The sequence below is a fragment of the Pleurodeles waltl genome, chromosome 6 (assembly GCF_031143425.1).
Source record: "Pleurodeles waltl isolate 20211129_DDA chromosome 6, aPleWal1.hap1.20221129, whole genome shotgun sequence".
NCBI classification, from domain to species: Eukaryota; Metazoa; Chordata; class Amphibia; order Caudata; family Salamandridae; genus Pleurodeles; species Pleurodeles waltl.
The window spans coordinates 452,310,044-452,322,496 of record NC_090445.1 but is presented as its reverse complement, the minus strand read 5'-3'; the positions used below and the strand labels follow the sequence as shown (position 1 = coordinate 452,322,496).

Below are 12,453 nucleotides of genomic sequence, written 5' to 3'. Positions count from 1 at the left end.
AGGCTGTCAGGTCTAACATGTGTCCCCCCCAGCTGAAAGTGGGGAGAGCTACCCGACCTCCTGGGAGCACTCATCGCTAAGGCGGAAGTATCTGGCGAGACCATCAGCGTTAGCGTGGTCAACACCTGAGCGATGTTCCACCGTAAAGTCCATCCCCTGTAGGGAAATGGACCACCTCAAGAGTTTTGGATTCTCACCCCTCATCTGCATGAGCCATCTGAGGGGCCTGTGGTCTGTCTGAACCCAGAAGTGAGTCCCAAACAGGTAGGGTCTTAGCTTCTTCAGTGCCCAGACCACAGCAAAAGCTTCTCTCAATAGCACTCCACCTCTGTTCCCGTGGTGATAGCCTTCTGCTAATAAAGACTACCGATTGGTCTAGGCCCTCCTCATTTAGCTGTGCTAGGACCACCCCTATGCCATGCTCTGAAGTGTCTGTCTGCACGATAAATTCCTGGGAGTAGTTAGGGGCCTTGAGCACGGGGGCCGTGCACATGGCTTCCTTCAGGGAGTCAAAGGCTTTCTGACAAGCCTCTGTCCAATTCACCAACCTAGGTTGTTTCTTGGAAGTGAGTTCTGTCAAGGGTGACACAATGGTACCATAGCCATTGACAAATCTGCGGTAGTATCCTGTGAGGCCTAAAAAGGCTCTCACCTCAGTCTGAGTTCTAGGTGGTTGCTAGGCCTTGATTGTTTCAATCTTTGCCTGGAGTGGCTGCACCTTGCTACCACCCACTAGGTGTCCCAAGTACACCACAGAACCCTGCCCAATCTGGCACTTACTAGCCTTGATGGTCAGGCCTGCCTGTTGCAGGGCCTGAAGCACCTCCTTGAGGTGGAGCAGGTGTTCCTCTCAGCTGGAACTGTAGACAGCTATGTCATCCAGGTAGGCTGCACAGAAGGCATCCTTGCCAGCTAAGACCCCGTTAACCAACCGTTGGAATGTAGCGGGGGCATTTTTCAATCCAAATGGCATCACCCGGAACTGGTAATGGCCATCAGGGGTTGAAAATGCGGATCTCTCTTTAGCCCCCTCAGTCATGGCGATCTGCCAGTACCCTGAAGTAAGATCAAACGTACTCAGGAACTTGGCAGTGCCCAGCCTGTCAACAAGCTCATCAGCTCGGGATGGGGTGAGCATCAGTCCGTGTGACTGAGTTGAGACCCCGGCAGTCCACACAGAACCGGAGTTCTGGTTTCGCACCTGGGGCAGTAGCCTTAGGGACCAACACCACTGGGCTGGCCCAAGGACTACTGGATTTCTCGATAACCCCTAAAGCTAACATCTTGGAGACCTCCTCCTTGATGCTGGCTTTCACCTTATCCGATAATCTGTAAATTTTGTTCTTCACAGGGACACTGTCACCGGTGTCAATGTCATGAACACAGAGGTGGGTCAGTCCAGGAGTAAGGGAGAACAGGGGGGAGAACTGCTCCAACAGCTCATAGCAGTCTCCTTTCTGGTTTAGAGTCAGTGAGTCAGAGAGAATGACCCCTTTTACCGACCCATCACCTTCTTGGGCAGAGAGGAGGTCGGGGAGAGGTTCACTCTCGTCTTCCATTCCTTCATCTGTGACCAGAAGCATGCTGACCTCAAACCTCTCAAAATGAGCCTTTAGTCGGTTGACATGGAGCACCCTTAGGGGGTTCCTAGGGGTTTGGAGGTCCACTAGGTAAGTGGCCTCCCATTTCCGCTCCTTTACTTCAAATGGGCCAGACCAGCGGTCCTGCAGAGCTCTAGGCTCTACTGGCTCCATTACCCACACTTTGTCTCCAGGTTGAAACTCTACCAGGGTGGCCTTCTGGTCATACCAGCGTTTCATGACCTCTTGACTGGCCTCAAGGTTACTTTGGGCCTCTTACCAGAAGCGGGTCATCTGGTTGCGGAGGGCCAACATGTAGCTGACCACATCCTGAGGGGGCGTCTTTGGAGCTTTCTCCAACCCCTCCTTGACAATGCTTAAGGGTCCCCTAACAGGGTACCCATAGAGAAGCTCAAAGGGACTGAACCACACCCCCCTCTGGGGGACCTCTCTGTAAGCAAAGAGAAGGCATGGTAAGAGGACGTCCCACTTACGCCTCATGGCCTCAGGGTGGCCACCAATCATGCCTTTCAAGGTCTTGTTGAATCTCTCCACAAGACCATTAGATTGGGGGTGATAGGGTGTGGTGAACTTGTTGGTTACACCACACGCATCCCACAGAGACTTCATGTATGCAGACATGAAGTTAGTGCCTCGGTCAGACACTATCTCCTTTGGGAATCCCACACGGGTAAATATCCCCATTAGAGTTCTGGCCACCACCTGTGCAGTTACGGTCCTCAGAGGGATTGCCTCTGGGTAACGGGTGGCAAGGTCCACCAAAACCAGGATGAACCTGTTGCCTAGGGCAGTTTTGGGGTCCAAGGGACCAACAATGTCGATGCCCACCCTTTCAAAGGGGGTGCCAACGACAGGAAGTGGAATCAGGGGGGTTTTAACCCTTTTCCCTGCTTTACCACTGGCCTGGCAGGTAGGTCAAGATCTACAGAACTTATCTGAGTTTGTCCTCATTCTGGGCCAATAAAAGTGGGTGACAAGCCTGTCAAAGGTCTTGCCTTGCCCCAAATGTCCTGCCAAGGGAATGTCGTGAGCCAGACCCAGTAGGAAGGTTCAGTAACACTGGGGGACCACCAGCGCACGCGCTGACCCCATGGCCGGAGCCTTAGGCTCACTGTAGAGGAGATCATTCTCCCAATATAGGTGGTGATCGCCAGAGGCTTCACCTGCTGCCTGGTCTGAGGCTTGCTTCCTCAGACCCTCTAGAGTGGGACATTCTTTCTGCGCCTTGCAAAATTCCTCCCTGGTGGGTCCACCCTCCACTTGCCAGCCAGCAAGCTCAGGTAGGTCACCTAGGGTGGCAATGTCTTCCATAGTTGGCTCGGGAGCCTCTTCCTCAGGATCCCTGTCAACCACTGCAGGAACTTCTGGGACCGGTTTCCCGCGCCCCGTGCCCCTCCTCTCTGCAGTTCTCTGGGCCATTGTTCCAGGCTCCAGATGCCCTGGACTTCCCTCTCGGTCAGCTATCTACCGTGTGGCCTGCATACCCACTCAAGTAACCCTAACATCTCCAGGTGAGATCTGAGCTCTACTTCTTTCCAAGCAGTATGCTCAAGATCATTGCCTAACAGACAATCTACAGGCATGGCAGGACTCACAGCTACTTTCAGAGTACCAGAGACCCCCCCCCCACTCAAAGGGAACCAGAACCACCGGTAGGTGACTCTCACGATTGTCAGCGACTATGACCTGGTGGAATGTATTAGGGACTATCTGCTCTGTTGACACCAGCTGACTCTTGATAGTAGTCATACTGGCTCCTGTGTCACGCAGAGCCTCCACCTTCTGCCCATCAATGGTGACCCACTGCCTGTACTTGGAAGTATTTTGGGGCATGTGGGCTTTGGGCACCATTTCTCCTTCTCCCAGGGACACTAGGGAAATCTCTACCTGTTCCCCAAAGCTATCTGGGTCCATCTCCCCCCCGAGCGCTACACTAGTCAACCCAGGTGTCTGTCCAGTAGTGGACGGTACCCTCTTGGAGCACTGGGTGTCGCCTTTATAGTGACCATATTGGTAGCACTCTAAACATTTGGGGTTGGATCTCCCTGATTTGTCATAAGTCCCTGGCTTTTTCCCAAATCTGGAAAAGGAATGGTTGCCACCCCCTCCCTGGGAATTCTTTTGGGGGCCTTTTGAGAGTTCCTTATCTGTAAGTTTATCTCCCCCCTCTTTCTTCTGTTGGGAACCCTGACCACCTTTGTGGGTGTCCCCCCAGGTACCTTTTTGGACACTCTGGTGCTAACCCAGAGGTCCGCCTCCTCAGCAAGCTTCCTGGGATCAGTCAGCTTACTATCTACCAAGTGCTGGCGCAACTCTGTATAGGTAACATTGAGTATATGCTCTCTCAGAATCAAGTCATATAGCCCTTTATAATTATCTACTTTGTTGCCCCACACCCATCCATTCAGTGCCTTACTGGAAAAGTCAAAGAAATCTACCCATGTTTGTGTGGTTTGTTTGGTGCTGTCCCTGAACCTCTGACGGTATCCATCAGGGGTCAGCCCAAACTTGGCAAGTAAAGTGACTTTCTGAAGTGGGCATGTGTTTTGATCAGGTTGATCCAATGTGAGAAGTGTGTCCCTCCCCAATGGCGCCACATAACCCCACATAGCTACCCCCCATTGCCCTTCAGGAACCTCATGAGCCCTTAGTGCAACTTCATAAGCAGCTAACCATTTCTCTATGTCATCTCCCACCACAAAACTGGGCACCACATTTTTGGGTATACAAACCTTCTTTTCTCCAGCAGGTCCTGTCTGTATGCTGCCACCATTATTGCTGGATTCAGACTGTCTCACCTTGATCTCCAGCTCCTTGAGACTCAGTTCATTACCAACAATAGTTTCTTTTCAGCCAAAGCTCTCTCAGCTTCCACCTGTTTGGCTGCTCTTTCAGCTTCAGCTTGTTTGGCTTCCCATTCAGCTTCAGCTTGTTTGGCTTCTCTTTCAGCTTCAATTTGTTTGGCTGCTCTATCAGCTTCAATCTGTTTGGCTGCTCTTTCAGCCTCAGCTTGCTTGGCTTCTCTCTCAGCCCTTCTTTCCTCCTGTTGAGCCTCAATTTTCAGTTTTGTCATTTGCAATTGGAACTCCCTTTCCTCTCTCCTTTCCTCTGCGGTCAGGCTTTGCACAGAGACACTGCTCCCTTGTCTGGAAGAGGGCACAATTGCAGTGGTAACATCATCCACAGATAGCAACAAATCCTCTGAGGGGCCATTTTCTGGCTCCTCTTCCTCATCATCTTCTTCTAAATGGGCTTCTGCCCAGGCCCTCAGCACCACTTGAAAGTCCTCCTTTTTGGAGGCCCCCTGGGTGGGTACCCTCATTGCCCTGCAGAACCCTCTTAGTTGTTTGACCGTATATGTATCCAACAGGACTAGATCAAAGTCTCTCATTTGAGACCCAGTCAGAGACATGTTGAGTGACGATTTAGTTTTTGAAAATTGTCAGGAAAAAAAACAAACGAATTTTGCAAAAAGAGATAAAAATCAAGTTGACCTTCAACTGTGGGTAGGTAGTGAAATACTTAGCTACTGTATGTCACTGCAAAAACACAAGTCCTATCCTCACCGCTGATCACCAATGTTAGAAATGGGGTTTTTGGTTGGCAGTCAGGTTGCCCTCTGTCCAAGCAAGAACCCTCACTCTAGTCAGGGTAAGTGACACACAATCCAAAATTAGCCTGTGCCCACCCTCTGGTAGCTTGGCACGAGAAGTCAGGCTTAACTTAGAAGGCAATGTGTAAAGTATTTGTGCAATAAATCATACAATATCACCATATAGCACCACAAAAATACACCACACAGTGTTTAGAAAAATATATAATATTTATCAGGATAATTGTAGGTCAAAACAAATAAAGTTGCAATGTAAATTTGTAGAGATATCACTGAAAAGTGATATAAAGTGTCTTAAGTCTTTAAAAAGCAAACAAAGTCTCTTTCAAGCACAAAGTACCTGGTTTGGAGTGGAGAATCTCCTCAGATGGCCACAGAAGAAGAGGTACGTTGAAAAATGGTGTGTGCGTCGATTTCTCCCCAGCACACACGGACTTGCATCATTATTTTTCACGCGGGGAAGTCGTGCGTCGTTTTCCGGCGCGCGGACAGTCTCTTTCTATGGATCGCAGGGATTGCCAGATGTCCCGGGTCTGTGCGTGGATTTTCCTGCTTGTTTTCCGGCTGTGCGTCGTTCTGCGGGGCTGCGCGTCGAAGTTTCGATCTCACGGCAGGCGTCGCATCGATTTCTCCTCTGGAAGTCGGGCGGCGTTGTCCTTGCGAGACCGTGCGTCGAAGTTCCGGTCGTCCCGAAGGCGTCGCGTCGATCAGCGTCGGTGTGCGGCATTTTTCTCGCTGCGGAACAAGCTGTGCGTCGAAAATTTCGGCGCACGGAGCGTCCAAGTGAAAAAGAGAAGTCTTTTTGGTCCTGAGACTTCAGGGAACAGGAGGCAAGCTCTATCCAAGCCCTTGGAGAGCACTTTCACAGCTAGACAAGAGTTCAGCAAGGCAGCAGGCCAACAGCAAGGCAGCAGTCCTTTGTAGAAAGCAGACAGGTGAGTCCTTTGAACAGCCAGGCAGTTCTTCGTGGCAGGATGTAGTTTCTGGTTCAGGTTTCTTCTCCAGCAAGTGTCTGATGAGGTAGGGCAGAGGCCCTGTTTTATACCCAAATGTGCCTTTGAAGTGGGGGAGACTTCAAAGAGTGGCTAAGAAGTGCACCAGGTCCCCTTTCAGTTCAATCCTGTCTGCCAGGGTCCCAGTAGGGGGTGTGGCAGTCCTTTGTGTGAGAGCAGGCCCTCAACCCTCCCAGCCCAGGAAGACCCATTCAAAATGCAGATGTATGCAAGTGAGGCTGAGTACCCTGTGTTTGGGGTGTGTCTGAGTGAATGCACAAGGAGCTGTCAACTAAGCCCAGCCAGACGTGGATTGTAAGGCACAGAAAGATTTAAGTGCAAAGAAATGCTCACTTTCTAAAAGTGGCATTTCTAGAACAGTAATATTAAATCCAACTTCACCAGTCAGCAGGATTTTATATTACCATTCTGGCCATACTAAATATGACCTTCCTACTCCTTTCAGATCAGCAGCTACCACTTCAATACTGTATGAGGGCAACCCCAATGTTAGCCTATGAAGGGAGCAGGCCTCACAGTAGTGCAAAAACGAATTTAGGCGTTTTACACCACCAGGACATGTAAACTACACAGGTACATGTCCTGCCTTTCACCCACACAGCACCCTGCTCTAGGGGTTACCTAGGGCACACATTAGAGGTGACTTATATGTGGAGAAAGGGGAGGTTTAGGCTTGGCAAGTACTTTTAAATGCCAAGTCGAGGTGACAGTGAAAATGCACACACGGGCCTGGCAATGGCAGGCCTGAGACAAGGAAAAGGGGCTACTTAAGTGGGTGGCACAACCAGTGCTGCAGGCCCACTAGTAGCATTTAATCTACAGGCCCTAGGCACATAGAGTGCACATTACTAGGGACTTATAAGTAAATGAAATAGTCCAATCAGGTATGATTCAAGGTTACCATGTTTTAAGGGAGAGAGCACTTTGGCACTGGTTAGCAGTGGTAAAGTGCGCAGAGTCTAAAAGCCAGCAAAAACAGTGTCCAAAAAGTGGAGGGAGGGAGGCAGGCAAAAGGTTAGGGGTAACCACCCTAAGGCTGTCAGGTCTTACACCATGGAAGTTACTGTGAATTGTTTTGACTGAATTAACTCTACATGTTTATCATCCACGTGTTGGTAAACATGGCTGTGCCCCTGTGACCACACTTCGTCCCATAACCAATACAGAAGCACAGCAATCACATATGGAAAGAAAGATTATTTAAACATGTGTTATAGACACACTCAATTCAAAGTATATCATCCCCCCATGATTATTTACATGACAGGAGAAGGGAAAGATGAACTTGATTGTTCTATGCTGAACAACGTAGGGGAACAGCCTACAGAAAGTATCTTGACTTGGTTGGGATGGTTGGGCCTTCAGTCAATTTTGAAAAGCCTTCATCAGGATACTATGTAAGAGAAAATGTGTGTTGTGTTTCATATATAGATATCCTTCAATGGTCCATCTCTTCTTAAGTCCAGATTTCAAAGACATTATTAGTTTTATAGTAACACTTCTGAGAATAATATTTAAAAGCAAATATATTAAATTAAATATATTTATTTGCAGTGTGAAGGATTATTAACATTAAGGGTCTGATTGAGAGTTTGGCAGACTAGTACTCAATCTCAAGTGTAATGGACATCCTGCCCACATTTTTCTAAGTGCAATTGGATATAATGCTCTTATAATAAGGCAGGTGGTATATCATTTACACTCATGATGGAGTAACCAATCCGCCAAACTCTAAATCAAGCCCTCAATCTTTATCAGTTCTTAGGAGATATGTGTGCGTTAGTGTATTCCGATTTCTATATGTTAAAATAGATTGTAAATCAAGAATTTCCATAGACAGGTACACTCAAAAGTAGGGGTAAAATAAATAACCATATGAAGTTATTTGATACACTAGTCCACATTAATGAATTATTCAATAGACCTTTGTGTTTTGGACATCCTCTTATTTTAAAGCTGTTGTAACCAATCACTGAGTCTGTCCTCACCTGTCATTCTAGTAACATCAACTATATCCTCTGGCGTAGCAATTAGAAAACAGGCAGACGTAGGGACCATTGGTCCTGAATAACAGCTGTGGAAATACACCCCTTAATTCTAACTCAGTGCTGCTGCTTTTCTTTCAGTTACCTGGCAGGCTGGGTGACGGTTGCCCTCTGAACTTTCTGAACTCTCGGAGGAGGTGTCGCTTTCATCTAAAGGAAGAAAAATAAGAGTCACTGAGATAATATTCCTGCTTATTGGGAATTACTACCATATCATGACTTAACCATCTGGGCCTAAATATTTGAATATTTTAGTAAGAGAGATCCCTCATTGGTGGCCAACTGATTGCTTGTGAAGCCTGGGAACCATTGCCAACACTATAGAACAATATTATTGGTGAGAAAAATGGTAAATCCATGTTGCAAGATGTATTGTTAGCTTACACTAGGCTTATGTGCCACTATTGCTTACCATTGGTTGGCTTCATTGCCACTTTCCTTTGCTTGCTTCCTATGCCCTTGTATCCTCCCCAACCCACTTTGATTTCTCCCCCATGAACTATTCCACCTCCCAGCTCCTCCTTGCTCTGTCTCGCTCACTTTTTACTTTTCTTTCCTGCCCTCCACACTCCATGTTGCTCTCCCTTTTCCCCCTCTTCCCTGTGCTTTTTGTGTTATTCACCCTCCACCAACACCTTCCATGGTCCCCTTAGTCCCTGTGATGCTTCGGCCACGCCTCTCCAACCCCTAGTGTTTTTCCATGCTTCCTCCGCGTGTTCCTTCCCTCCACTGGTTTGCCCCAATGTTGCATCCGCACTCCCACTGTGTTGCTGTCCCCAAACAGCTTTCCAAAAAAAAACACTCACTTTCATGTGTTTTCTTTCTTTTAATGTGCCGATCTGAATTGCATCAGCAAATAAAAAGAAAAAAAGCATACGCATCACAAGCGAAGTGATCAGGCATGTTGTGCAGCATGGCTAAAATGTATTGACAATGCTAATAGGTCCCAAAGGTGAGACTTATTGGCTTTGCCAATGATTGTTTACTTTTGTGTAATGGGGAATGGAGATAGCAGCATTTAACTCAGCTGTTGTACCAGAGTTAACGAATGACCAAAATAATTCTGCAACCTTACTATGATTAGAAAAGACATGGAGATATATTTTTCTCCCATTTTCTCCACTGGCTAACTGTGAAAGATGGAACTAAGGTGGAGTCAAGGTCATTTCGTTCCTTTTGAAAAGCAGCGATTAATGAAAGATGACTTCTTTGTTTAACAAAATAGATTTGCCCTGTGTTTTGCATCAGTATAAATCAAGTTTGAATCTCTAGGAAATATTGTGACCTTAAACCTTATTTTTCTTAATCCCACTGCTTAATTTGTGCCAGTGGTACAGACAAAGATAGAAAACCGAGAAAGAGAAACATAGAAAAGAGTGATGAAGTGCGAGAACATGGATGCTTCTGCAAGACTCTGACAGCCCTGGTCAAGCATGCGGTCACCCCAACAAAGAAGAGTGGCCGAGAGGATTGAGAGACAGACTCTGCTCAGGGTGAGCAAGCAGCTCATTATGGGCCAGATGTTTCAAAGGATTTTGCATTAGCAAACTATGCGAATCTGTAAATTCCACCGTTTGCAAATGCAAAATTGCCTTTTAGGATGTATGAAAGGCAGTGCAGTGCACTTTTAGGGAATCGCAATTTTATTGATTCCCTAAAATTGCGACTTTGAATAGGGAATCACAAATTGTGATTCCCTAAATAGGTAATTGCAAATCGGGAATACATATTTGCGATTACTTGTGCACACGTATCATGCATTTCCTAAATGCGAAGTGAGCATTTAGGAAATGCAATTACCGCAAATTCAAATTTGGTGATAACCGTGTGCAATTTAAAAAAATGCATTGAAATGTATTGTTTAAAGTGCCATGTTGCGCACACATGCCCCAGGGCATGTGTGCACTGTACATGTGCACAATTTTTTGGAGGGGGGTGCATCAATGGGGCCTTAGGCCCCCAGCATCCTTGGATTTGCATTAACTAATTCGCAAATTCCTAACAGGAATTCGCAAATTGGGAAATGCAAAACCATTCGCACCTATGGGCCTTCAGGTCCATAGGGATGAATGGAGTCCCATTCCCTAATAGCGATTCCCTAATATCAATTGCGAATTTTAAGAAATCAATATTAGGGAATTTGCTATTTTCTTACATCCCACTTTACATTGCTCAAACAACCATTTCTTAAAATTTGCTATTTAAGAAATGCAAATTGAGTTTTTGATTTAGTCCTGCATATTCATACCCATAGATTGTTTTTTTCACAGTAATAAAATCAGGATGACAGATACAACTAAGTATGGCAGAACTCCTAGATGAAATACAAACGTCTGTGGATCCCTGAGAGCATGGAACACAGGAAACAGTCAAGTGCGCATGTTGACAAGAGGAGTACAGGACTCCTAGAGTACTCACTGCAATGGCCCCTCTGCCAGCATCTGCCTTTGTAGCAAGATATTGTGAGGGCCCCTAGGATGCACAGAGCAGGCACTCTCTGTGCACACTAATGCAGAAGGTTAGTTAGAGGCGAGGTTGGCAGAATATTGAGGACTTGGCTTGGCTTTTCGAGCAGTTCAATGCTACAAGACAGTCAAGCTTTCAGGGTATCTTCAATGGATATGCATAATTATTTGCCAAGTTCAAGTTTATTGATACATCAAACATCATGTTTTATCATCAAAATATGTATCAATACGTACCAATTTATATAGCACACAATCTGCCATTGTCATGGCGTCGCAGGAGATTTGGTAGAGGAAAATGTAGTTGAGGCCCTTCAGGACCAGATGCAAGCTGTTGTTGGGCTCTTTTCCCACCGATTGCTGTTGCCTTGTGGCCATTTGCCTCTTCGTACCTCTTGTATTCTCATTTGCCTCTCCTTTGCCATTTTCTGGCCTTTCGCTCTCTTTTTTCCCATTGCTTTTTTCTTTTGCTTGTCTCTTGCACTCTCTTTTTGCCAATTTCTGACCTTTCACTCTTTGTTTTTCACACTCCCACTTGCCATTTCCGTTTCTTTGCCTCTCGCACTCTCTTTTTTGCCTTTTTCTGACCTTTTGCTCTCACTCTCTCTCCCACTTTTACCCCCTTTCCACTCCCAGCACCTTTCTCGCATCCCCCCTCTCACTTCTCCCTGCTCCTTACCTGCTCTCCTGTGTGCTTCATCTGCCTCTTCTTCTCGCCTCTGCTAGCTGCGCCCACCTCACACCCACACTCCTTTCACCTTCGAGGACATACTTAATGGTGGCTGCAGCATGACTTCCTGGCTGACCCACTGAAGGTGTGCCAAAGGCAAGCCTGCCTGCACACATCTGCGCCTTGACCACCTTAGGCGGCACCTTACAATGGCGAAGGACCGTCGCCCTACTAGCTGAGCCAGCAGCTGAAAAATAAAATTATATTTTAATATTGTTTTATTTTTCAGCTGCTGGCTCAGCCAGTATGTGCAGAGAGGGGAGGGGCTGGGCCATGGGAGGGGGGAGGTTTGGAGTGAGTGCACTAAGTGCGCATGTCAATTTGGCTGGCCATCTTAGGCCGGCCAAACTGACATGCGTACTTAGGTTTCTTCAACCCAGCTGTGTTGCACAGCCTGGTTGGAGAAACTGCACAGACCCCAGTGCACTGTTTGAGTGGCAGATCAAGCCACTCAGACAAATCCTGGCGCTGCTCTCATGCTAAGTGTAGCATGAGAACAGTGCCAGGATTGAGTAGGGAGACTGTGCTGGTGTCCCATGGACTGCTGGGACACCAACACCATTGTGGTAAGAGAATAGAGGCGGCCAGCCAGGGCAGCAGAGACAGGTACTTTAAAAAATATATATTTTATTTCCCCCCGTACCACTCCTGCCCACCCCTCCCTTTGAGATTTTCTGCTGCCGCCACTGTGGACCACCCTCAATGCCAGCAACCCTGGTTCTGCTCCCCACTACAGCTACTCTGTGGTCGAACTCTGTGCACTGATCACAGGTAACACCAGAGATCTCTGCTGCCATGCCTCCCCCTGCTTCACAGAAGGCCCTTTCCCCTGCATTCCTACTGCAGCTTCATCTACGTCCACACAGTCAACAGCTTACCCCCCAGCACCACGCAGACCTCCCACCACACCACTAACCTCGCTCCACGTCCCCACAGCGCCCCACCACCAGCTCGCGTGCATCCTCTTCAAAACACACTGTCAGTGC

At 47.5% G+C, this 12,453-nt stretch overlaps 1 protein-coding gene across 1 annotated transcript in view; it reads right to left on the bottom strand.

Annotated features, from left to right (window-relative positions):
• The window catches only part of RHEX (regulator of hemoglobinization and erythroid cell expansion), an 89,691-nt gene that overhangs the window by 12,171 nt on the left and 65,067 nt on the right, over positions 1-12,453 (bottom strand). Inside the window, exon 5 of the mRNA XM_069238576.1 lies at positions 8,358-8,422. Within this exon, the coding sequence (XP_069094677.1) occupies positions 8,358-8,422 (65 nt within the window). The remainder of the gene's footprint in view (positions 1-8,357; positions 8,423-12,453) is intronic.